At 40.1% G+C, this 26,928-nt stretch overlaps 1 protein-coding gene across 1 annotated transcript in view; it reads right to left on the reverse strand.

Annotated features, from left to right (window-relative positions):
• Nucleotides 1-1,394: 1,394 nt before the first annotated feature.
• The window catches only part of ATP7B (ATPase copper transporting beta), a 46,891-nt gene continuing 21,357 nt past the window's right edge, over nucleotides 1,395-26,928 (reverse strand). The window contains exons 3-22 of the mRNA XM_075139692.1: nucleotides 24,777-26,004; nucleotides 22,996-23,232; nucleotides 21,683-21,846; nucleotides 20,359-20,520; nucleotides 18,816-18,892; nucleotides 18,274-18,448; nucleotides 17,478-17,711; nucleotides 17,197-17,288; nucleotides 16,927-17,054; nucleotides 15,641-15,795; nucleotides 15,295-15,429; nucleotides 14,364-14,558; nucleotides 12,657-12,839; nucleotides 10,886-11,084; nucleotides 9,392-9,538; nucleotides 7,915-8,057; nucleotides 6,108-6,311; nucleotides 5,881-5,998; nucleotides 4,969-5,071; nucleotides 1,395-3,482 (exon numbers count right to left, since the gene is read on the reverse strand). Coding sequence (XP_074995793.1) covers nucleotides 3,218-3,482; nucleotides 4,969-5,071; nucleotides 5,881-5,998; nucleotides 6,108-6,311; nucleotides 7,915-8,057; nucleotides 9,392-9,538; nucleotides 10,886-11,084; nucleotides 12,657-12,839; nucleotides 14,364-14,558; nucleotides 15,295-15,429; nucleotides 15,641-15,795; nucleotides 16,927-17,054; nucleotides 17,197-17,288; nucleotides 17,478-17,711; nucleotides 18,274-18,448; nucleotides 18,816-18,892; nucleotides 20,359-20,520; nucleotides 21,683-21,846; nucleotides 22,996-23,232; nucleotides 24,777-26,004 — 4,344 coding nt within the window. The 3' untranslated portion in view covers nucleotides 1,395-3,217. The remainder of the gene's footprint in view (nucleotides 3,483-4,968; nucleotides 5,072-5,880; nucleotides 5,999-6,107; nucleotides 6,312-7,914; nucleotides 8,058-9,391; nucleotides 9,539-10,885; nucleotides 11,085-12,656; nucleotides 12,840-14,363; nucleotides 14,559-15,294; nucleotides 15,430-15,640; nucleotides 15,796-16,926; nucleotides 17,055-17,196; nucleotides 17,289-17,477; nucleotides 17,712-18,273; nucleotides 18,449-18,815; nucleotides 18,893-20,358; nucleotides 20,521-21,682; nucleotides 21,847-22,995; nucleotides 23,233-24,776; nucleotides 26,005-26,928) is intronic.

Here is a 26,928-nt window from a genome sequence, read left to right on the forward strand (position 1 = left end):
GCACCAGTCACAGGCCAGCACCTCGCTCTGCTGGGGGCTCTGCAGGCAGATGGTCCCAGTGAAGGCAAGGAAAGCTCGTAATTATGTTATGCAAAAATGCAGATGCTGTCCTGCATCTCGTACGCTCCTCCAGTGAGTCAGCTCAGGTTTAACAAGAGCACATGATCACAAGCGTCAGGACTAGCACTTACGTTTCTTTTTCTTGACTATGTGTAGTTATTCTAACTTCCTTATAGGCACTTATGCAAGTCTCACAGCAGTTTACAGTCTAAGACATTATGCAAATACAGTTAGGAAACCTTAACATATTTTCCAGTTCATTTCAAGTTATTAAATAAAGTCAAAGCTGATCTTTCTTCCAGTCCTTTGGCACCTCCTGAGAGCAGGATAGTGTGATCAGTCCTCTAATAATTTTCCAGTTCATACGACATTCACAGAAATAAGAGAAAGGCCAGCCGGAGAGAAGGTCAGGAGATTGTCTGGGGCAGTCACCTGCCCCAAGGCAGGATTCACCTCTGGCTAACGCATTTTCATCAGATGTGTGGCTGATTGCCATGCACATCCGAAAAGGCCCCCTTGGCGATCTCTTCCAGTGCTCCATAATCTTTCCTGTACACGGTTCCTCCCTAGTGACTAATCTAAATCTTCTTTGATTCAATAAGCCTATTATTTCTTGTTCTAGCCAACATGAACATTAAAGACACTGAAAAGATGAAAGGAATAAATTGTTCTCTTTGTGTTTGGAGACTTGCATTTCCTTTGAGTATTCTGTAGACAAACCTACTCAAACTCCTTCGATCTTCTTCTTATATTTCTCATTCTCATGTACTTATGTTCTCATGTTTTCTAGATTTTTGTTAAATCTCGTTGCTTTTCTCTGAACTGTCTCCGGTTTTTCCTAACAAGTATGACATATGAAACTAGACCTGATACTTCAGCTGATGCATCTCCAGAGATGAACAGAAAGAGGTATTTTATGTCATACGGATGATACAGTCCTTATACGTCTCAATGTTTCTGTTCATTTTGCAGCATCACGATGTTGTTAGAATGGGTCTCAAAATGAATGCCAGCCAACGACCTGACCTTTTTCTGCCAAGCTGACCTTTAATTCCTCTCTTTCCTGTCTGCAAAGTTTGTCAGTTCTGCTCAATTTCTCAAGATGATTTTGAACCCTAATTCCACCCTTCAACATGCTTGCAACCTCACCTGCCTCAACATACAATACAAAACTGGTCCTTTTTTCCCTGCTATATATCCTGCCTGAAATAGATCATAAAGCAGTCACAAATATCTCTCTTGTGCATATGTATCCTGCAATTCAACGATCACTGCTTCTGCTCTTTTTTTTTTGCTGTACCCTTCCAAAAAAAAAGAAAAACAAAGACACAAAGTTATTTGTTTGTTTGTTTGTTTGTTTTAAAAATACACAATATTTTTACTGTAAGCACTCGTAAGAAAACATAAAACAGTGAAACAGTAGACCATCTTCCCCACAGGGACATGTATAGGAACCTACGGCATGTTTGAAAAGTGTGTGTGCTGTGAAAGTGATCTCTACACATGTAAAGAGATTTTACAGTTTTAAAACTGATTTGTTCTTTTCCTCTCTGACTTGTTTTTCATTTTTACATTAGGAGGAGCAGGATTTGGACCCATGTTGGAAACGGTTCTGTATTTAAGTCAGTGAAATTAAGTGGTTCTTTCACATTGCTTAGCACAGTAATTCTCGATCTTTCACTTTTTAGATTAGACTATAAAACTCCGGACTGCTTGCTTCAGAGCCCCACAGTTGAGCAATGCAGCACCCCGGGACTGGATTCAGTGCACCAAAGCTGTTGATTCCTACTGTCCCAACTGTTAAGGGATGAATTTGACATTCACAGTGATAAAGTTACTGCAAGCTTTGGTAAAGACGTTAAAGTGAAAAAAGGGTTGTTCAGCACCTTGATTTCTCATGGAACTAGAGCAAAGAGGAAAATTAAAACCAATTCAAAACATGAATACAAATTTGCATTAAAATTCAAGCTATTACAAATCTTCTTAGTTCAAGTCCTTTTGTCATCAGAAAACGTTATTTATATGATAGCAAATAGAAGCCCCACATTTTAAGGTCATTTTTCCACCTTTACCATTTAAACTTTTGGCTCCATTTTAAGCAACAAGCAAGCTGGGGTTAACTTATGCAATAAACTCACTCCATTCAGCTATGCTGGAGTCACCAGCATGAACCAGTGCTAGTTCTGCTTTCAGTCACACGATGGTAAATACCACCTTCGCTCACACTGGCATAAGAGACAGACAACTGCCCAATTGTCAGGAGCTTCACGGGGTCCCACAAGGTATCCACAGGAAAATGGTATGCTAACTTGGACCAGGAATTGCTCTGCCTTTGTGGACTTCAATAGGAACAGAAAAGTTCCTGGTGACTTAAAGGAGTTGGTCCCAAACAGGAATATCTGTAAACATAATAATAACTCACAGAAGACATCTCGTGCAAAGAAAGGGGAAAAAAAGAGCCCATATGGAACAAAAGAGAAAATCTAGGAGAGCAGTGAGAATGACAGAACAAGTTTAGCAATGGAAACGTGCATCAAAAGGATGCGATACCTGAAAGCAAGTGAAAATCTTTGAAAGAGACCTTTCAGAGAGCTATAGTCAGTGAAACACCAAAGCATTTTTGGTCCAAGAAGACACACGTGAATCCTAAATAAAAAGTGCTCTCACAGTGACGTGACTAATTAGGATTATGTGTAAAAATACAATTTCCAACCACAGAGCTCCTTATGCCGTGGCTATTTTCACTTGGACACAGAAATTAAGATTTGGCAGCTCTGAAAATACTTTTGCTTCACGTGCTCTTGAAAGAATAAAGTTAGAAAGAGAGGAAAGTATGAAATTTGGTGCCAAGCAAACAGTCTAAAAGGGAGAAACTCTTTTAGACTCTGAAAATTACAATTTTACATTATGTCACTAATTTCTGTGTGCAAAGGAGCCAGTTCATTATAGAGCCACAGATTCTTTCCGTGACTAGAAATAACTGATGACCTGAAAAAAATCCACAATCCATACAACCCAACATTGAGCTAAGTTGCAATTGTTTTCTGAGCTGAAGGAATGACTTCACTCACAACCTTGACGCTCTTGATGACATAAGTCAGTCCCTCCCAGCTCTGGGTAGGAGGAACGCTTCCTCCTGGACTAAGAATACAGTGCTTCAGATGTACTGTTCTTCATCTCCTCCATTCATGAGCAATGACCACTTGTCCCCTTCCTCCTCAACAAAACCATTACGTCTCGGCAGCTTGTCTGAAGTCAAGGAAGAAAGAGACACTTGGCTAATCTGATCCCAAGGAGCCAGTCTGGATGAATCCCTCCTCCTATCATCCATTCCAATATGAACACTGATCTGGGAAGGGGTAAGTGGCTTCATGCGGCCTTGAGCTTGTGCTTCATAACTTTCTGTGTCTGGTTTCTTATAACTAAGAAGAGAAAGAGAAAAGATGTTTAGTACCAAGAGGTCAATGTGTAGAAGCGTCTTTGGCATTAAAACAAATCAGAAACTTCTGACAACCTAAATGTTACCTGCACTTCAGACATAATGTTAATGGCTAAGAGTACTAGTCACACAGCATTAAGACATTTCAATAGTAAAAGAGAGGGACTTTCAAAGTGAGGTTCTTTAAGAAAAATTACGAGTTTGCTGAATTATGAAAGGGTTCACAGTAGACAATTGCAGGGGAATGGACTTGATGACCCAAAAATCACTTTCTGATTCAATGTATTCTAGGTCAAAAAAAGCCCAGCAATGGCAAATATACATGGTCTTCTTCACATATATGTATGATCATGTTCTCTGGAATCTGAAGTTCTGTTCAGCTGATGTGAAGCTTCAAGAAAGATTATTGTCCTACAGAGTATACTGTAATACAGCTTCCATAAGTCTGAAGCCAAATATGTTTTGGGGGGTTCTCAATATCTAACCACAATGGTGTCCGATACTTAATGTAATCAGCACAAGATAAAAAGAACTAGAGAATAAAGGAATCCCTTAATAGAAATTTCTCATCCTTTGGATAACTAGACACAGAAAGTTTTTAGGATGAAAATTCTGTAGTGGTAGGGCTGATTCTGCAATCAGACATGAGCATGTATGTAGTTTTTATTCTAGATTGTAGTCTCATTGAGCATTTGCAGCATCAGAATCACGGTGCAGCAACAGATTTCCTATATTAGTTTATGCTATACTATACTATACTATACACTACAGAAGACCCCAGCTACAGTAGAAATATTTGAAGGTTTGGACTAATTTCAGACACTGTAAAAAGTCTTATTTTTGAAAGATGTTTGCTCACAATGTTATTAAAAACTGGTCCACTGTAACTGCACCCAAAAAGGGCACCCAAAAAATGTAGCATAAAAAAATTAATAGAATTTGAAAAATCTTATTATAGTTCAGAAATTGGTTTGCTTCCAAAAAAAATAGAGTAAGATACTTTATCTGTAGCAGGGTGCAAAAGAATAAATACACTGCTTCTCTGTTTCTCTCTGGCTAAATTAAATAAACAAAAAAATAAAAACAGGTATACAAATCTTTTAAAAAATATCTACTGCTACATTATGGATAACTGTCTTTTGAATGATTTGTTCACTTGATACTCACAGCAAAACCAGTGCTGATCATTACCTCGCTTGGTGTTGAACTAGATCTCCAACACAGGCGCCCTGGTGGCATCTAGTCACACTTTTAGTTGCTAGTTAAAAAATGCTCAGTACAATCTTAGTCCAGGTGTGTTCATAATAGTGACATCTGTCTCTTTTGGAGCCAAAGATTAGACAGAACAACCCCAAGCTAAAGGACTGTCAGGTACTTCTAGGTATGCAAACCCCAAAGTAACATCTCACTTGGGTCCCAGCAGCAGTGCTGCCTACGGTTCCCCAATTGATTAGTATGAGACAACTTGCCATTTCAGCTGCAGGGAAGACAGCACGACAGACACAGAAGAAGCTGCCATTGCAGCTGATCCCATCCAAGGCTGAAGCACGAGGCCAACAGGCATGAACACACCTAGCAAAAAAACATACGGACATCAGCCAGAACCGCCTGTCCCAATGGACGTTTCTGTCCTTGCATATCATAGAACAGATCAGCAGTTCTACAACATGACTTGCTGAGACCTCCATAAACACAACTAGATTGATATATATTTACTCACTTATTTTTAAATATGTCCCTTCCATTGCAAGGGATGACCTTTGCACCAATTCAGCTACAAGACTGCGGCCACAAGGTAAGCTGTCCCTTCCAGCTATTCTGCACATATGAAACAAAGCAAAAGCAACAGAAAGACCAGGCAATAGTCCAGGCAAAGGAGGGAGAAGTTATTCATAAAGAAAAAGAGGAATGCTTGAAGTAAGCTTTAAGGAGGAATTTGGAGCATGAGAAGGTATCTGACAGAAGCAGAGAGAATACAAGTAGTAGGAGAGAAAACGTGTGACGTGGGGTGAATAAAAGAGGGAGCACCCAGCAATGGGATGGTATCTCTGATTAGAGCTGGGTTTGAATATACAGAAACTAATCCCCAAGTACTGCTATGTGAAATAGGAGCATGGTTTTAATTTCATCATATAAGAATTTATTCTTAAGAGTTTAAAATTTGGGAAATAAAGATTTTTTTCTACAACATGAAAAAAAAAAGAACTGTATTAGTTCTTTTAGCTGTTCAAAAAGAACTATTTATTTTATCCTCCTTCTGCTGAGTTTTAAATACTCTAGGAACCTCTCTTTGGTTCCTTGAGCAGGAAATCCTGGGAGAGACACCACAAAGCTCAACTGTGCTGCTGTCTTCAACAAGCTGAGCTCTGGCAGTCACATACCTGCTGCTATGGGTATTCCAAGCAGATTATAAATTAAGGCAAGAATCAGATTTATTCGTATTCTTCGAACTGTTCTCTTTGATAAGTGAATACTGGCAACTACATCCAGCAAGTCATTCTGCAAGACAGAAGAGCATTGAAAGTTTCCCCGTGCAGTCTTCAGAATACCAAACCAAAAAGAGGAGTGTCAGTGATAAAAGAGGACATGTCAAAACTGTAGTGCTCACTCGGATAAGAACAACATCTGCTGCTTCAATGGCAACATCGGTGCCCGTTCCAATTGCAATTCCAACGTCGGCTCTGGCTAGTGCAGGGGAATCATTGACTCCATCACCAACCATCGCAACCTTCCTCTTCCCATTTTGGAGCTCCTGGACCTTTGCAACCTTGTGAGAAGGAAGAACCTCAGCAAAGACTTTTTTGATCCCAACCTACGTACAAAGAAAGAAACATACCCTGTTGATGATATGCTTCATGCTAAAAGGAAGAGCCATTTGTGTTATGGGTGAAGGGGAAACAAAGGAAGATAACCAAACTGATTCAGGTATAGGCAACACTTGCAAGCTACACAGAAAGGCTGAAGAGCAACATGCCTTTGGCATAAGAATGGGACTGATACAGCCCCCTCCATCTTTACTGCAGAGATGCTGGCAAACCATGCTCTGCCCTTAGTGTCACGCCCTGCAGGGCTTCTGAAGTTCTACTGGCCTGGCAATAAAGGTTTGATGGGTAAAAGAGCCAGTTTTCATGCTGCTTGATGCATCAATAAAGGTTTCAGTGAAATGCAACACAGGAACCATGTATGATCAGGCAGTTATACTAGGGGAAACACAGAAACGCCAAGTATGTGCAAGTCTCAGGGAAACTAGGAAAATAAAGCAGATGGCTGGCTAAACGCTTGTACCCATCCGCATCTCAACTAATATGGAATTGCTACCAATGCCTTTAGCGCTGTAGTTGAAAAGCAGGTGGGTGTACTAAAGAGGGCTGGGATAATGCCCCTGGTTGGCTGCCTCACCAGGCAGAGATCAGCTTTTCACTATACAAGGTAGAAGCTCTCTTTTAACCTTTTAAAAAAAAAGTAACATTTTAAAAAGTTTTTAGGACTGGCTTACCATTTTCCCATTGGAAAGGGAGTAAGTGCCAAAAATTCCATGAAAATGTAGGTTGGGACAGACTAAGCTTGTTTGAAAACTTCACTTGAGTGCCTGGAACCATAAATTGAAGCTTGTTTCTGAAAGACTTCTTCTCTTAACAAAGAAAGGTGGGGTGGGAAAGTGCTTTACCACAGTTGAACACAAAGGCGAAAGCGTGAATCAAAATAGGAGAAGGATTAAAGCATCACACTGAGAAACAAAACAGATGTCACAACATACGAGAACATGCATACCACAGTGCTGGCTGAGTTAGCTGTGTGGTGGGATACCTTAGGAAAGCAAGGTGGCACATGGTAGATTAGTAGTAGACCAATGCAAAGGGAAAGAGGGAAATGAAGATGGAGAGAGTGGAAATGTAGCAAGGTAGAGTGAGAATTTGGCTTTGCCTTTGGAGCAACATTTATAGTTTGAGATCAAGGAAATCTCATATAAACCAAATCACTTTTAGACTGCTATGCTTCTTAACAATAATTCTTATTGTTATTACTATGTTACCTTTAAAGATAATGACAAATCCCCACTTCCCTTATTGGGAACAGGACTGGACCTTAAAGGAACTTTCCTTCATCACTAACCAAACACAACTGCCCTTCAGTGAAGGGAAGCAGGAGGCTTCAGTTCAGCAATGGACTAATTACTGCAAGAAACTCTGTACCTCTGGAGAAGTACTCACTGCTTGTCTTCAGTGGGATCTTAATGCAGCCACTGGTCTTTACTATGCCATTGTACCTGACCTGATTTTCAGCCCAATTCAAGAAAAGTTAGTCTTCATTTAATGTATCCAGGGAAACTCTGAGTTCGTGCTCCAAATTCACTGGGGTAAGCAGAGTTTTAGAACCTCATCATGTATGTTTTTGAAATACAATGAAGCAGATACCTGAGTAGCAATGGCTTTTGCAGTTTTTCTGTTGTCCCCCGTTATCAGCACCACATCTATTCCCATGTTTTTCAGCGTGTGCACAGCAAGGGCTGCCTCCTGCTTGACAGTGTCTGCTACTGCGATCATTCCACACAACACGCCTGCACAAAGAAATGTCCTCTGTTAGAGAGAGCTGTGGGAGGCAAAGTGGCAGCAAGAGAACAGGACTCCCTCTCCGTCACACCATGGCGGCTTGTGAAATAACACATTCTGGGCAAAATTGAAACTCATAAGCCTGAAAAACTGTCTACAGTTTTCTAAGTTATGGTCTCTTTCTTACATACACACACGCTTTTCTCATTTATCTGTTTCAAATCGAACAACAAACACCTTTGATATTTAGGGACCAAGAGGAAAGGGAGAAAAGGAGGGTAGCTTTTAAATATGCCTGACTTCTAGGTTGTATGGTATGGACAAATACGATAGTGGGCCAGAGAAAGTTTTGGTATTTGTGCTCAGGTCAGATGTTGAAGCCATTCCTCCCAGAGGAAGCATATAGAGTATCTGCTTTTATGTCCCCTAATCTTTCTGGGTTGGATCTCTATTATAATTAATTACTTTCATACAGAAGTGTTGCACCTACCTTCCAACACATTGACACAAAGATGCATCCATGTTTTCTTCGTGACTTAGAAAAATCTCACATTGGTTTATCATTGCATGTTACCTTTCAAAAGTGAGGACTTAGGTAGGTTTTGCACCCCTGTATCTCTATTTGCTATCACTAGCAGCAATAGGAACACCAGCTGAACGCCATCAGAGCCCTTATTTCCATGTTAAGAGCACTTGATTTTGCTGGACTGCTGATGGAGCCCAGGCTGAGACATGCAAATGCCTCTCAAAAATTGCTCTGGAGGAACACCAATAATATTTATTCAGTAATTGAATCAGAGGCCCCGTTTCAAGATCACAGATGCACTGGCAGTCTATCACGGTTATAGCAGTTTCTCATATGAAGGTATTGTCTGGGATCTCTTTCTGCATGATACAGAACAGAACCCCTGGCAAATGGCAAAACTCATTTAGTCTAATCTGTTATACTTGAATAATCTAATGAATCATCATGTTTATTCACGATATGTTTTGAAATCAGTGATGCGATATGTTGGCGTGTGATCCTTAAGTGATGTAGAGTCAGAATGGGACATGGCACTGCACTGGCACTGCTTTTCTGAACAACAGTCCTAGACAACAGGAGGTTCAGAAATTAATACTTAAATTAAAAACTACCCAAAAAAATCTTATAAACACTGTTCTGAGGTGAAAGCTTTTTTTAAGAACTTTGATACTTTACAGTTCACAAGCAGTTCTGCACTAAAAGATTAGTCGTTTCTTGACACTAAGCCACTGATCAATTGTTCCAGAGTTTGTTTTTATCCATTCCATGGTAGGATCAATTGATATTTACTAAGTCACTCCAAAGAACAGCAGTTACCATCTATAGCCACTAGTATGGCAGTTTGTCCTTTCGTTTCATGGTCTGTCATCGCATCATTTACGTCATTTGCAATATGCAAGCCATTGCGTCGCATCCACTCACGATTTCCAATCAACACCGAGTATGTATGAGAAGCTGATGGACCTTTGTGCACAGACAAAAAGAAAAAGGAGCAACTCAAAAATAGTGAACACAAGCCAGAGATGTTTGAGGATGACAATGTCAGGTTGCATTATCTTCAGAAAGATATTCTGAAGAGGTTTTCCTAATTTTTTTTTTGTGTTCTGGACTGGAAATGGTCACACCCAAGACACAAGCAGAATTAGTCTTGTTGAAGTGCTGCTGTCACGGCCAAACACAAATGCATAAGCACTACCTGAAGACAGCCTCATAAAACTTTTCACCTTCAAGATTCTCCTTCAAGACTCAATCTGTGCCTGTTTATACACAGAAGTGCATCATGAACTTAATGGAAGTATTTGCCTGTATTTGCCTTTGCTAGTTGGCATTGTTTTTCTGAATACGTGCAGTATGCGCATTTCATAAATGCCATGCTGCTTTGTTCTCACAACTAATGACTTCTTTCAAATATAAAGGTTATTTCTGGTAAGAAAAAAGTAGTTTTGTTCTAACAAACAATGAAACAGTATGTAGAGCACCTCATTATGAATTCAGTCTGACTTCACAAGAGCCATATGAAGCAGGTGAGAAAATATTACATTAACACCATTCACAAATGGCACAGTTCTGATGATTAAAGTTCTTATTTAATTCTTCTAATAGCTTTCTCAAAAAGGTCAGGAGAGCCACAGTCTTCTGAAGAGAACTGATGAGCTTCTTAAGGAAGGCTTTAAATACTTTTTCTTTCTCTCCTACACTACAAAAGAGCAAAGTGGCTTCCACAGAGCCTGAAACAAAAACAAATGTATTGGCCTAACCAAAAACATCAGGCACTGAAACTTAGTTTGCAGATATAACACGCTTTATTGTGCATCTGCTGAATAGATTTTTTTTAAAAGTGCCTTGAGAGATATATGAACGGAAAACAAAAGGTCCAAGTTAATATGGAACTAAAGGGTAGAATATAAAAAGTAGCAGTAAGATAACATATATTAAAGGTAACTGCTCTAAATGGGAAGATAATGCTAACTGGCAAACTTTGCTCTCTGCTGGACCATTCTTCTATCCAAAAAGGTCATTGCTGGGTATGCCTTATTGCCGATGTATTGTATGGACTTTTTGAGTACCCATCACTGTAGCATCTAAATTCTTATTTAGGTTTCTGAATTGCAGAGGGATTGAGAATAGGGGAAAGAGAAAGCTTCAATTTTTGTTAAGGTGCATTTTTGTCCCTCATGTTCTTTGCCTCCTTCTGCCATAAATCCACCTTTCTGTTGTTCCTAGTCCAATAGGATTGTTTTACAGTGGTCGGCACTGTTGATTCATTATCCCTCTCATTGCGACTGGTGGTCACTTTGGGGGCAGACATACCATGTGATCCAGAGAGCATGATCAGCGTCTTATCTCCCAGAGGAGCACTGCTGTCCCTGCTGCTGTTAGTATCCAGCTTATCAAGACCCTCCTCGGCCATGCCCAGGACAGCCTCAACACCTCCGACTTTGCAGCTGATGCCACAGCCCGGGACTGCCTGGAAGTCAGTGCAGTATCCCAGGCTCTGAGTGCCAAGCTCCTGCGGACATAACCAGAGTTCATCATCAGTCTGTGCTGCCCACATGGGGTACAAATATTAGATAACTCCTGCCGAAAAGAGGTTTCATTCCTCCTTTTGACAATGACTGACTGACGGAAAAGCAGCATGGAGTATCAATAGCGCAGAACTAAAAATAAGGATGTTCTGGACGTGCTGTGGTTTAGACTTCTAGAAAGGGGCGGCCATACAGATCACATCCGGGTCTCAGCCCTAGCAGCAGCAAACCATAGAGGACAGCTTTTCCTGGTAGTTCAAGGATGAAGCAGTTACACTGGTGGTTCATGACCTCAGCCAAGACTAGGAACTAAAGAGAAATACTACAACAATAAGCCCTACAGCTTCTGAAAAGATGCAACTTCTAATTAACCTCACAGACAACTGCCTATGGGGGATCAGGCCTTTTATATTTATGTAAAAGTACAGTGAAAAACTATATCCGATTCCTGGAGTGATCTGGCTAGATGATAAGGAAACTGGGTCTTTCTGTTGAGTTAGAGAGAGAAGCCAATGAGTACCTTCAAGATGAGAAAAGGGATTACCAGGACTCTATAAGTTACAAAAAGAATGGAGAAAATATGCATTTATAAACAAGTTACTCTCGGTTGTCTTTGGAGGTTGGAATTACATGTACCTTTCAGTGACCTTCTTACAACACAGGGATGATAAGGCAGGTGGTAAGAATATTAGCAAACAGTATAGCATTGCAATTCATATAAGCCATGATCCAGTAATAACTGGTGCATGGGATGACTACAGAAGTGTTGGGGAACTAAGATAAATTTGAAAACAGAAAATGTAAAATACGAGAGAGGCAACTGAATCATTACCCATACTCTCTTTTTCCTTCTAAATTTATACGTTAACTTCCAAATTTTTCCACTGAAAGATCTATCACTAATAAGTTTGATATATTCTTGCCAATGAATTTTTCCATAAATCAATTAGTGACTTGTCTTAGCAGAAAGAAATTATTTATTTAAACCAGGCTTCCTATTTTGGTTACTATTTGTGCTTTCATTCTTCCTGAAACATTTGAGGAACACATGCAATATATAAATGAACTCTGAGGATTTGCAAAAATTGCAAAGATTTGTGTAATCTATTAATTCATTTGTGAAATTCACATATATCACAGTTTAGTATTCAGGTTTTAAAGCTTTTTGCCTAACCTGTTCAGATAAGCAAGTGACTAATAGAAGTGACTACAGTCAGGTAACATATGAAATGTCACCACACATATTTGCTTCACAATGCTATTTTAAGCATAAGTATTCCTCCTGCACATATTCCACAACCCTTATTTTCCCACTAGTTCAGGAAAAACTTTGTAAGATCTTGCTTGAGAACTCCACAGCATTACCAGAAAAGAAAAGCTTAGAATATGCCTTTTGGTATTGTCCAGATTAAGATGCACAATCATAAAGTCTGCCAGCTTTCCAGCCTGTTACTTTTTAGGCAGGCCTGTCCCTTTGGCACTTGCTCATTCTATACAACATTGCTGCATTTGCACAGATCCCTTCAGGCCTTAGGTGAAATAGGAAGGCTAAGTACCTCTTTGCAGTATTTAGTGACTGCCACTCCTAAAGGATGCTCGCTGCTGGCTTCTGCAGTGCCAACCACTGCCAGTACCTTCTTCAGAGAGAGCACATCCGTGTCTCCCAGCAAAAGCACCCTCATGACTTTAGGAACTCCACAGGTGATGGTCCCAGTTTTATCAAACATCACAGTCTTGATCTGTAAGAAATAAACCAGAGTTGCTGCCTAAGCCCTGCGAGCACAGGACTGCTCATATGCTTTAAACACATAAATACAGGCAAGACCTTAATAATCAGTTGACTATATCCACACCAAGAGAGAATAAACCTACAAAAGTAGGGATTCCTGTATGTACCTTGAACTGTCTGTACAATAGGTCTCCTTATGCTTTCTTATTCATTCCCCACACAGTGATTTCACTGAAGCTACAACATTATCCTGTATCTATATCAGGATCTCAGACAACACGGTCATTGCAGGACTTGTACTGTCCTTTGCGTGTGCATGTATGTATTCACATGCAGGATTCATGTAATGGCACCTTAATCACTTTTACCACAGGGTATATGATAAGGGCTTTTACGAATGCTCTTCGAAACAATTAACAATAGTACTGAGGAAAGAGGACTCAGGAAGTTATCTGGTGATAAGAGCAGGTGGTAAGAGTGCAAGAAGCTGCAACAGGTTCCAGAAACAACAACCTAACCAAACCCAACCTCATGCTATTCACCAAATTCAGCAATCACGTGTTAGCCAGCCCAATTGGTCTATGGAATGAACCAAAAAACACAGCCCCACATACACTGAAACCCAAAGCTAAAGTCAGTTTTAATCCTGAAAATAAACACGGCACAGAGAAACACATGAACTAAAAAACTCAAGTTTTTTAGTAGACACTATTTCCATTCCCAGCTATTCCAACCCACCAACCTTGCAGAATCCAACAGGTCACCTTATCTTCCAAGCCCATACCCTAGCCTCACTTAGCTTCAAAAGGTAAAAAGTCCTGACACTAATTAGCAGTCATTTTATGGGTTTTTGCAGAGCCTTGGAAAAACTTCTGGTCTATGCTTTAAAAGTCCAGTAAGAACAAGAATTATCAGTCTGATTAACTTATTCTTACCATCCTTTTCACTTAAAATGTTCTGCCTATGTCTAATCCAGTCTACCATAGCATGGTTTAAACGCATGTTCTTTTCACTGGTTGCGGACTGCTGCTCCTCCTTCAATCTCTTCCTCTTTTCATCAGTTTTCTGTCTTTGAAGGGCTTTTTCTGCCTCCCTCCCATCTTATTTCTATACACTAAAAGAACTTCAAATCATTCTGCTTTTCTCTTACATCCTACATTTTAAACTACTGATCATGAACAATATGCATTTCACAACAGCCCTCTGAGGAAAGAAGGAAAACACTGGGTTATTGGGCTCTTTTGCAGAAGAGGTAAAGAGAGTGCAAAAGTCAGAAATCTCTGAGGTCATGCAGAAGATCAGCAGCCTCACTGACATAAGATTGCAGAAACTGTTGGCTCTCAACACTTTGCTGTGACTCCTTTGAAGAAAGAAGGTCAGATCTGTCTTCTTTACCTTAACGAGCAGCAACCAATAGAAAAAATAACAAACAACATTCTGCAGTCTTTCTCTGGACCAGCAGGATTTCCTGGGAAATTATATTTCATGTAGCAACAGCTGGGTAAGCTACAAAAGCACAGAATGAACTATTAACCTTGTGTGCCATCTCCAGGGGTTTTCCGCCTTTGATGAGAATACCATTCTGCGCAGCAACTCCTGTGCCCACCATCACAGCTGTGGGGGTAGCCAAGCCTAAAGAACAGGGGCATGCAATGCTCAGCACAGTGATTGAGGTTTGAAATGCAAACCTCAGTATTAGTTCAGCTTTTGAAACGTGTTTGTTCTGATTCTGCAAGAAGAGGGAAGAGAGGGGGGAAAAAAAAAGAGAGAGATGTATGATTGCTGATAGAAGATAACATAGATGTACAATCAATCATAGCCATTTCAAAAAACACATTTACCTGGAAAACTCCAGTATAGGAAAGCAATCTATTATTGTTACTGTAATGGTAGAGAAAGGTCAATGTTATGAATTGTTTATGGCAGTATTTTCTGGCTTTTTTTCGGCTTAAGTACACATTTGCCTGACCCTGCTCTCAGGCTCCTGGATGACAATATAGCTTGCTGGCATCTCCTTTATAGCTTAGCAAAGGATAACCCTATTTCCAGGTACACAGGTCCCCACAGTTGCCAAGCATAGCAAATACACATCCTAAAGATAACAGAAGCTCATCTTCTTTCTGAAGCCAAACCCACTATTTGCCATCAGGAACAAGGATGTCCAAAAAAATTTCAGAAATGGCTCAGCTCCTTGAAATGCAGCTATAGGTCATATTTAGACCAGAAACACTGCCAATAATTTCAGTTTGTAGGAACCCCATGCAGAACTAAGGGGTAAATGCAAAGGTATATTTATACCTGCAGATAGATTTTAATTAGTGTAATTATCTGCTCTGTGTAAAAAACACCACGTTGTACAAAAGTATTTCCCAGGTTGCAACATCAAATCCTACACACAGAAGGTATGTTAATTACACTGGAAGATATCCTAACACCAAAATCCAGCTCTTAATGAAATTACTTACAGGAAAATATTTTTGAATAACATCAAAATTTATAAAACCAATTGTGATCCATACTATCAATGTCACTGTTGAAATGATGATGATAAATGGAACAAAATATCCACTAAACTTATCTGCCAGTTGCTGGATGGGTGCCTATAAAAAAGAAAAATATGTATTTGTATGTTTATGATCAAAACACATAAGTATGTAGAGTTCATTAAACTATCTAATATTCTTCATCTGATTCTTTTTTGAAGTCTGGAAAACACATAGTTTGTTGAACAAGTAAATATATAAAAATAGAGAATCTTTTTCTTACATAATCAACATCTGTGAATAAGTTTTTCTTTTCTATTATTTTTACCTTTGACATTTGAGCTTCTTCCACCAATTTCACGATTTGTGCCAGAGTGGTATCATTACCAACATGAGTTGCATTAACAAGAACTGAGCCATGTGCATTTATAGAACCAGCAATCACTGTGCTCCCAGGCTTTTTAGTGACTGGCATAGCTTCCCCTAGAACGAAAAGGTAAGAATAAATGAGACAATACCCCTAATAATAGTGAACATAGTTCATTAGCACACAGTTCATTGTACACTGGCAAAACTAGCATGCTAAGCAATAATAACAAGAAATCACATATTGTATATCTCTGTCTAGTGAAAACATGTGTAAGTGCTGTCATACTTCTATAAACGTTTTTCTAGGTTTAGTTTCAAAGCAAACGCTGTTTCCTTGGTCCTAACCCTCCAGTATGCCATCCCTCAAAAGGGCCAGGAGAAAATTGATTGTAGAAGGAACTGCTAAGAATTTCTCCGATTAATACTTTGCATAGCCATGGGAGTTTGAGCAATCTGTCTTTATTTCTACCACCCTCAGTTTTCAAAGACTAGAAAAGTTGCCTCTGTGGCAAAGCTGCTGTTCTCATGCTGCCTCTCCAAGAACACTAGCTCTACAAAATCTTTATTTTCTCTAATTTTAGGGTTAGTGATAATGACTGGTTCTCTTAAACTAAGGGTGTCCCTGTTCCCCAAGCAAAGTAAATACTTAATTAAAACAAGTAAGCCAATGCCAATGTAAATTTTTTATATCCTTTACCTTATTTATAAGAATTGTACCATGCAGTAAATCCTTACTATATTTACAAAATGAAATGAAAATTTCAGAAGCTGTGAAAAAGCCCCATGACCCTTAATGAGCATCAAGTCGTGAGGCTTTCTTTCCCTCTTCTTGCTCACTGGGAGATCCCTGTCAGAAGCCCTGTTCAGTGCACATGCATACACCCCCCAACATCTCAGCAATATTTCCCCATCGCCCTTTAGAAGTTATTTCTGAGAAGGTACCAACTCTACAAATACATTCCAGGGGAAACTCCCACCAGATCTCTGGAATAATGACAACAGTCTTTAGACTCTACCCATCCCATCAGTACGTTAGTAAAAGTGACAAACTGAGCGGAAATTCTTCAGCTTTTTAGGGTGTGTGCAGACGTGGGATTTAGATTCAAGCTCACAAAGACCAGGCACAGCATCCATTAAGGTGGGAGGTTATTCAGACAGCAGCTTTTGGTTTGGGTCTGCTCTCTTTTCTTTTAAGAAAGAGTTCTAAAAGATTTCACTTCTTTGCCTAAGTGTAAGGGAAGTTACCGGTAATGAGTGACTCATCTGCCATAGAACTTCCTTCGATGACCTTTCCATCCACTGGGAACTTTCCACCAGGAACAACCTTTACAATATCACCCCTTTGAACCAGTTCAACAGCTACCTGCTCCTCCCTGCAAAAGATGCAAGTAGAACAGACAGATTATTTACACCATCAGCTGCAAAATAATAATAATAGCGCTTTCACATTAACTGCATCGAGCCTAGTCTGTGCACCCAGGCAGCCTGAAAGGGTTTTGGTTCATAAATATATACCTGACGATAGAGTGGTCAGGTCCAAGAGTCACCACAGTGGCTTCTGTGGCTTGAAGAGATATAAGTTTAGCAAGAGCTTCTGAGGTCTTACTCTAAGAAACAGAGATAAATGTTTAAGATATATTAAGATATAGAAATGCTGATGTCTACTTAACACAATGAACTCTAAATGACATTGTATAATATAGGCTACATCAGAAACATCTGACTCAAAATTCCTCTGAATAGTTTTATTCTACTCTCATCATAAACACACAATAATTATTGTGAAGATGAGTTACCTTTGCTATGTGTTCCAGCCACCTTCCAAGGGCAATGAACACGAACAGCATCGGAGGAGTGTCAAAGAAAGTGACAGGGCTTTTCTCTGCCTTTTCAATTATCGCTACCATCAGGATGACACACGAATACACATAAGCAATCGTCGTGGCCAGTACGATGAGCACATCCATATTGGCCGTCTTGTGCTTCAGTGATTTGTAAGCTTGTACATAAAAATACCATCCACCAAGAAACTGTTGGTGTAAGCATGGACAGACTCCTATTAAGATCACAGCAGTGAAAGCAGAGAGTACATAATACTGCCTACAGCAGAATTAGAAACATGTAGTAGATAAGGGAAGGCATTGCTGTCCCATGCAAATTTTATATTAATATAACTTCAGTGGAGCGGTCTACTAAGAGGCTGACTCCATGGTCATCCTCTCACTTGCCCTTCCTTGTTCTCAAAACAACTCTGCCAGCTAATTATCAGCAATACAAAGTAAACAAGGCACAGAAGTTGAAGGTATTTACCTATAGCTACCCAATTAGTTTGCAGCTGAACAGGTATTTCTTCATTTTAACACTACCTTCCCCACTTGAAAAACTATCTGACAGAACTTTGGCAGGAGTAAGTGCTGTGAGCAATTACAGAATGGATAACTTGCAGAAAACTGCACTTCATTCTGCGTAGGTGTACAGACAAGAGGGCAGGGCTAATTCACTAACCTTTCCAGTTTCCTGTCTTTATCGCATCAGGTTACATAAATGAGAGATGAATAGAAAGCAAACCCCTAGGAAGTACTGTGGACATACCTGAACAAAAGTGCACAGGACAAAGAAGAGAAGATTTAAAATAGATAGTCCAGGAATGAGATTCTGTTCCAGCACCATAGACCCATGGTGTGCACCGTCGGGTATTAGCATATAAATCATTAGGATTAAGACAGGGATACCAAACAGTAGGCTGCACAAGAAAGATTTCCTCCACCTGAAAAGTAGAAGCTGTAAATCCCTGGTTGTCATATACCCCGCAGTACCCAGGTCAAACAGTGTGCTCGCAGTGCAGAGCTTGGGGTATTACTACTGTACTCAACACAGCTTTGGGATATTTGGGAAAGATCCAACACTTCAGAACAGTTTCAGTGTCTCCTACATGTTTAACTGTATAGACTTCTACCAGTTAAAAACTAAAACTAATGAAAGTAATAAAAGTACTTGAACCAAATGGCAAATCGTAAAATTAAATATGCTTTACACAAGGATAAGCTAAATTAAATGGGAGGAGCGTGGGGGAGGTGAGTTACAAGAGATGATCTATACACGTTCATTAATGAGAGAGAAAGAGAAATACTTACTGCCGTATCTCCTTTTTATGATCCAGGTTATGTGCATTTGGAACTCTTCTAGCCACAGAAGCACGAAAGCCAATTTCCTTTTTATTGAAAGGGGAGGAAAGATGAGTTAGTTTTGATTAAACTAACCGTATTACTTATAACATATTTAAATGACACTACTTTTAGAAGAAATGTCAGAAAAGGACACTGTTCCATATTTAATAAATGCCAACTTCTTATTTATTTTTAGATTCTGCCAACATGAGAGGATATTTCAGACAGTAATTTCAAAATGTGGACTGCAAAGGATTTCTGCTACCTATACATGGACACAGTGTATAGATGCAGTAAGTGCCCCAGGTTTCTTAGGCACAGGAAGATCCCACTGACAGCTGGAGTTCTGCTCTCCTCAAAGGAAATTTATGCCCTTTCATCTCCACTGGAACAAGTATGAAAGATGGGAAATACTACAAAGGAAGGTAAAAATGTACAAGCCACTGGGCTAGTCAACCTTGCAAACATCTCCTTAACACTACAGTTGAGTAGATACACCTGAAATTGAAAATCAAAGTGGCTAGAATCAGTGTAAACCTGTAAAACAACAAATTGCAGGGCAAAGCATCCCAGAAAAAAAAATATGCAAAAAGCCAGTTTTGACTGACGTTTCAGTGAGTTACTGCAGTAGAACTACCACCCCCACAAAAAAACACAAAAAACCCAAAGCACACATGCAAGCACAATACATTTCAACTTCTTATCTGCATCATGAGATGCTCCTGTGGCAAGATGCACTTCACAGAACTTCTTTGCCAGCCTGAAGAGTCTACTAGTTAACATGTTAATCACTGCTGCTGCATCAATTCTGCGGTCTAGGAGCTTTTTTCTGAGTAAATAATCTAGAACACGGAAGGCAAACAGTCTCTGCTGTCCTCCTGACTACTCACTGTGTGCGCCTCATGGAGTAAGTTCTCTTCCCTTCTGGTGGGGCAGAGAAGGAAAATTTTTGTCCACACCTGGGCCATGATAACAGCAGATTTTATGATCTTTACTGGTAAGCCAGGATTTTTTTCCTTTAGTGGCTGTATCACAAGCTCTTTTGGTTTAAAAAGTTCTTCTCTGAATTGATGTGGGAATAAATGCCAGTGTATACAGGGATGTGTAATGCTTGTGGCATGAGCTGTTGCAAAACTTCTTTTACAGATTCTTTCACTGGCAAGAGAAAGTAGTATTTTTTTTTGAAGTATCAACACTTCACTGAAATGACTGGAAATCAGAGACATGATTCTACACACAGAACTGCAAAAAATGAATATATGACACTTTTACCAAATACAGAAAAAAAAGGCTTCTTTTTTGTAGTTTTTAGGGTGTGTTTTTAGAGTAACAACCTGGGAGACTATGCACTACTGTGGAGCACAGCAGCTTCACCAGAAGAGCATAAAAACATATGGCAATTACCATGTCATCTGCAAAAGTCAGTGAAACCTCTCAAACATCAGCTGCTTTATTTCCTTTTTAACTTCACCTTATAATTGTTCATACATAAAAAATTTCTAAAGCCTACCTCAATTATTTTTATAATATCTCGAGGTCCAGTAATTTCAGGATCAAACTGGATGTGAGCTTTGCAAGTAGCAAGTGCAACTGAGGCGTAGAATATGCCATTTGTTCTCATGAGTTTGGATTCAATATTGTGAACACAAGAAGCACAAGTCATCCCTGTAATCTAAAGAAAAGACAAATCTAGTTACAGTTAGAAGTCCCCCACACTCACCCAATCTTTGTGGATGAATTTGAGACAAGGCCTCCCCATGTCACAAAGGTACTAACGGCTATTCAAGCTCTGCTGGTACTGACCCAAGGCCTCAGCATGAAGATTTTATAGAGCTGTCTTAAATGAAACAAAGCTGAGAACATAACTATCCACTTCTATCCTCTTCTCCCAAGTAACTAGCGATAGGACGAGAGGAAATGGCCTCAACTTGCGCCAAGGGAGGTTTAGATTGGACATTAGGAAAAACTTCTGTACTGACAGAGTGGTCAGGCCTTGGAACAGGCTGCCTAGGGAAGTGGTTGAGTCACCATCCCTGGAAGAATTTTAAAGACGTGCAGATGAGGCGCTTAGGGACATGGTTTAGTGGGCATGGTGGTGTTGGGTTGATGGTTGGACTCGATGATCTTAGAGGTCTTTTCCAACCTTAATGATTCTATGATTCTATTATAAAATTCTGCAACCAGCAGTTATAGTCACAGCTATATATTTGTATAGCAGCACTCGTCCATTGTATTAACTGTAATAGCAGAGCTAATATAGTTCTATTAGCAGCTATATTAACATTGCCAAAGTCAAACTCTGCATGTATAACTTCATCTCACTTACTTATATTTTCCTGTGGCTTCAATAAGGCACGTTCCCACTGTCTGATCTATTAGCACAACTGCAGACTGTTGTTATCTGTCTTCTAGTAGTTATATGTCAGAGAATAAAAACAGACTTTTGAAGAATCTGTCCTTCATATAAATAATTTACTAATTTTACCCAAAGTTCTCAGATCTCTGTACAAAGCCCCAGGCACTATCAACACATATTTGGTGATACATTCTCAGTTGCTCAGAGTCTGTACTGTTGACTGAAGTGCCTTCACGGAAAAGTTCTGTTTCATTTCTCCTTGCTAAGAAGTCTATTCTCTACATACAACTTTTCATTTCAGTGCCTTTAGACAGGTTCTTCTAAGACAAATTGATTTTGTCTTTTCAGCAATTAAGAAAAAATAGTGTCACCAGCCAGAACTGACCTGCTGAAGCTACAATTCCTTAAACAAAAGCATTGGCAAGAAAATTATTCTTCCAGACCTGACTTCTCCAAAACCAAAATACGCATAACTTACAAGAAGCTCCACAGTTCCTTCTGTTTCTGCATGATCTTCTATGATGGTAGCTTCAAAACCCAAGTTCTGGATCAGCTGTGCTATTTCAAGAGGCTGTATGAATTCTGGCTTGTATTTTATCTCTGCTTTACCTGCCATCAGTGCTACCAACACTGAAACAATTCCTGTAGTGGCAATAATAAAAAATATTAGATAATGTAGCTCCTTTGAGGGGAAGAAAAATAAAATATTACAAGTGATTGTCAATTATGTGGGCTGTGACAACAGAGATGTTATAAGCCTAATGATTTCTCTCTGCCTCTTTCTAGTGTTGTTCCCTAGTCACAACAGCAAAGTTTTTACTGACATCCAGCCACACTGCAGTTCCTTTTAGCAATGAGAGGAACCTCAAGAGTTACACAGGGAAGAAGGTAAGTTTTGCTATGATCTAATGAGACAAAAAGAATGTTCAAAAGCAATCTTTGCACTCGTTGCTGCAAGCTCTACCCTGGACTCTCTAAGTTTGGAAAGCCCTAAAAAAATCCCACAGCACAATGCTAGGCCTTTTTCTTTTCTTGTTTTTCCCTTTGGTGTTTTTTTTTTCTTCTTTTTTTAAATAAGTAAAAGCACAGAAATCTACATTCAGAATTGAAAAGCAGAACATAAAAATCACAGGAAAAAAAATTGTTCTGAAGTGCTAATGTTTTCTTGGATTTTAAATCAAGGCAGTGAGACCATCACTGGGAGACTGGGGGTGCAGGAATCAATAAGCAAAACCCTCCAAAGACATGCCTACACAAATTAAAGCAGACAATGCAAAGGCTCATCTGTTCATCTTCTATATGGGCAGAGGAAAGGCAGCTCCAATCTGCAGACTTCTAACCTAATAAGGTTTGCTGTGCCTAAACTAATATAATTACCCAGGCGCTGGAGCTACACATTTGTTTGTACCTGCTTGTGCAAATGTGCCCTGAAGGGTAAGTTTCACATCACAAGTGTGTCAGAGCTCTCAACAGCTCTGGAAGAGATGGATTGCTCTGTAAAGCAATAAGGCCTTGAAAACTAAATGAGAACCATTTCTCTGTTCTTGTCTTGAGCCTTATTTGAAATTTTGATCACATTACAACAACTTACTGTTACAACACAAGTATGTCCATCGGGTTTGTCCACCAGTGCAGTAGGAGAGTTAAACAGTGAAGTAGTTACATTAGCACTAAGAAAGAGCATTAAGTCTATTTAACCTCAAGATGTTGTACCACAGCCTCTTCCATTAACCACATACAATACCTTTTCCAACCCTTATAGACTCATTATAGGAATCTTAAATTTATTACCATCTTCTTTCTGCAAATTTCTTTCAATGGTAGACACACAGGATGCACAGGTCATGCCTGTGATTTGTAAAAAACACTTTTCAGCTGTCACTCCGCTGGGCTGGTTTGGCCCATCAAGGTGAGGACTGTCTGGAAGAGCATCTGAGGCACAGGCTTGGCGAGGAGGCTCTGGAGCTTGAGGCTGCACGGCAACATTGCTGGCATCAGGCTGGTGCCTCCGTTCTCCGGCGGCGGTATCTTGAATAAATGCACAATAAACTGAACAAACACTACCTACAGTGCGACCGGATGATGTAAAACTACAAGCAGGTCACATTTATCAATCATGCAAAGTGTCTTAGTTGTTTGAAAGGTGACATGGTAATCTTGGTCTCTTCATGGAAATAATATAGATTGTTACTATGTGTATAACAATATACACTCACCAGTACCACTTGCATGACCACTTAAGTCTACAGAACTGGTTTTCCACTTTCACACGGCAAATGACTCCCTCCAATTTCAACGCCTAGACCTGACAGCTACCTCCACTCAATAAAAACATATTGGTATCTAGAGGGTCCTTATCCAGCACAGAGAACGCAGTCCAGCCTCACATCCATTCTGTCCTTGTTGTCATCTATGCAGGACTCATAGCACTTCATCTCAAACAAGGAAAAGGACAAGTTTCTCAACAAGTTTCTCTTTATGGCACAATATTTACACTGCGAGTACTGCAAAATGAGTAGTGGAAGGATTTGCAGCACCCAGAAGACTTCCACACATACAGGCCTGTTGCAATCATTTTTGTTCTTTAACAGATACTGAACAGACACCCAACAGCTCCAGCTGCATTCACAAACTGCCTTCCTTGGGCAGAGGTCCGTGTAAAGGACCAAGAGTTGCTTCTGAACACGTTAAACACAGGGGCTCCCCTCTTTTTTCACAGATGGATTGGGAGGTCTCCTACCAACAAATTATAAACCAAACAAATCATAATTAAACACCACATACGGCTCCTCCTCATCTGTAGCAGTTCCACAGATTCAAAGGGATTGGACCCATGAGAAAAGTTAATAGGATGTGGTCTATTGGGATCAAACTAATTCATTCCAGGTAAACTACAGCATCTCAAAGCAAACCTGTTGAGCTGAAGCAGAGAAATATTGCCGCATTTGAAATTCGCTAGAGAGGAGATTGTGCACCATAGCAACTTCTTAAACATTGAGCACATGTACAAAATGTACAAACTGTGCTACAGCTGAGATGTAAAAGCACCTGCTCCTACCAAAGAGTACCTGCACCTTGCTACTTACCTTGCTTAAAGTAAGGCTTAGTAAAGTAGGGCTAGTAAAAATACTCAAGAAATAAAGGTCAAAGGATTAGGACACTAAAAAGAGATTTTAGCTATGTAAAAACTGGTTTTAAATGAAAGAGATTTCATTAAGTTTGCAGGGTTTAGAATTTTGGAACATAAATGAAAACATTCGGTTCGATAGGTCTAGTTACAGAAGCATGTAGACATAGGAGGAAAACTACTTCAGTGGGTAAGGTACAAAGACCTTGTACCAACTTCCAAACCTTTTGGCTTCATAATATAACTCAACTCTTTCACCCACTAGTGCAGTTATTAAGGACTGAAATAAGCTCTCCCTTGACAAGTGAGGTCAGACCAGGCCAGTCCCTTAGAAAAGACAATGCCAATATGATGTTCTAAGAGTTTCTCTCCAGAAGAGAGTCTCAATGCAGGTGTCGCATGGCCCAGCTTGGCACGCTACCCACAGAAGAAAAAACACTGTTACCTGTCAGCACAGAAGCATCAAACCCCATGTCTTCTATGGCAATTTTTAACTCTTCTCCATTAGTGACAGCTGGATCATAATGTATGGTCCCAGTTCTGTCAGCTAGAGAAACTGATATACATTGCACTCCTTGTCTCTGTGATATGGTCCCTTCTATGGATTGTACACAGGAATTGCAGGTCATGCCATCAATCCTAATAACAGCTGTGCGTGTCGTGTCTTGCAGCGGCTCTCTGAAGAGATCACATAGCAAAGTAGGTGATGGAGATGCTCCCTTATTTACTTCCAAACCATTAAGGAGACATACTTTAAAGTTTCCAGGTGGAAGGGATTCAATAGCTTGCTGCAAAGCTGACAGGGTAATTAAATTTGGGCTATACTGTACCACAGCATGTTTATGCTCCAAAGACACTTTAATACTTTGTATGCCAGGAAGATCTGATATATTTCCTTCAATGTTTCTAACACAGGATTTGCAGTGCATGCCTTCTATCCGTACAGCCACCGTAGCTGTGCCACTCATCTTGGCGACTGCTGGATCCATCCCATCACTCTTGAGACTTGCCGGTGTCCCCTTGGGGTTTGTATTCTGCAGGCGCCCGAGATCAAGGACACCAAGCTTCAAAGGGGCTGATTTACTTTTAATGGTGCATTCATACCCCAGGTTACTGATATGGCTCTTGAGGTCCTCAGGCTGAATGATATAAGGATAGTAGGCAACAATTGCTTCCTGGTTACCTAGTGACACCTTGATTTTCGTCACACCGTGCAGTTTCCTAATCTTTCCTTCGATGTTAGTGACACAGGACTGGCATGTCATGCCTTCTACCCGAAGCTTAACTACTGCTTCTCTCAAGCACGACAAATTTACAGTCGCTGTTGTCAACCTCTCTTCTGCTATGTTGGCGTCAAAGCCCATATCCTGAATTTCCTGGCAAATCTGTTCAGGACTTATTTCTGACTGCAGATACGTTATTACAGCGTTGTTCTGTTCAAGGGAGACTTTAATACTCGCAATGCCCTTCACCTTCGAAATTCGGCCTTCGATCGACTGCACACAAGATTGGCAAGTCATTCCCACAATGTTGACTGCCACAGTGTGTTCTTGGGAAGATGGAGAGGGCACAGTTTCAAAGCTCTCCTCGTAGCCCATGTTGTCAAAAGCAAAATTGTGTTTCATTGTAGGCTCCAGCTCACAGCCAGGAGGAGAATCACTGTTGGACAAAGCCTAAAGAGCAAGAGGAAAAGTAAAAATAAAATGCATGTATCTTTAGCACTGTAAAAGCAGCAATATTCTGCATGTGCTCTCAAGCACATATGAGAAGTGCTCTCAAGTCAGTTTATAACGCCAAAACGCTTCACAATGTTAACTTACACTTTCAATATATTACCATTTAGCTATGCCTACAATGATGAATCAGTCCTCTGACACTTCTCTTGAGCAGCAATTTAAAAAATATTCACTAGGGATATAAAAGCAAAATTGTCTCAGTATTTCCAATGCAGTCATTTAAAATGAGATCTCTGCAGCCACGGGGCACTTTCACCGTGCAGCCCGAGCCCTGCTCTTCAGAGCACACTGTCACCTGCACAAAGGGTCACAGCAGAGCGTGCTGAATGTCTCTCCACAAATGTCAGAAGCCGGCTCAGTTTGTCCAATCTGCTATTGCTCAGCAGGAGTTCAAACCAAACCAAACCAAACCAAACCAAACCAAACCAAACCCAACCCAACCAAACCAAGCCAAACCAAATTAAAACACCCACAGAAAAAAAAATCAAGAATTTCCCAAGATCCTGAAACCAGCTGGCGCAGAGAGGACCAGTTGCATGATGTCCGAAGATCTGTACGCGTGCGCACAAGGGCCTGGGCTGTCTGCATATATACAGATCTTTAAGTTAAAATCTATATCTGACAAAGATTTTAAACGACACAGACCTATATGCAGATACTTCCACTATGGTTTAGTTTCACCTACCTCTTTGTGAGGCACCTAAGAAAGACCATATAGTGAGCTGCAAGAACTCACTGGTTTGATCCAACACCGATTTTTAGGATGTAATGGCCAGTATTGAAGCAGATCGGCCAGAAGTGGACTATCCATCAGCCAGATCATGGGTTCCACAGTACTGGGACTCTACAGTTTAGTGCACT

Source organism: Calonectris borealis, chromosome 1 (assembly GCF_964195595.1).
Source record: "Calonectris borealis chromosome 1, bCalBor7.hap1.2, whole genome shotgun sequence".
NCBI classification, from domain to species: domain Eukaryota; kingdom Metazoa; phylum Chordata; class Aves; order Procellariiformes; family Procellariidae; genus Calonectris; species Calonectris borealis.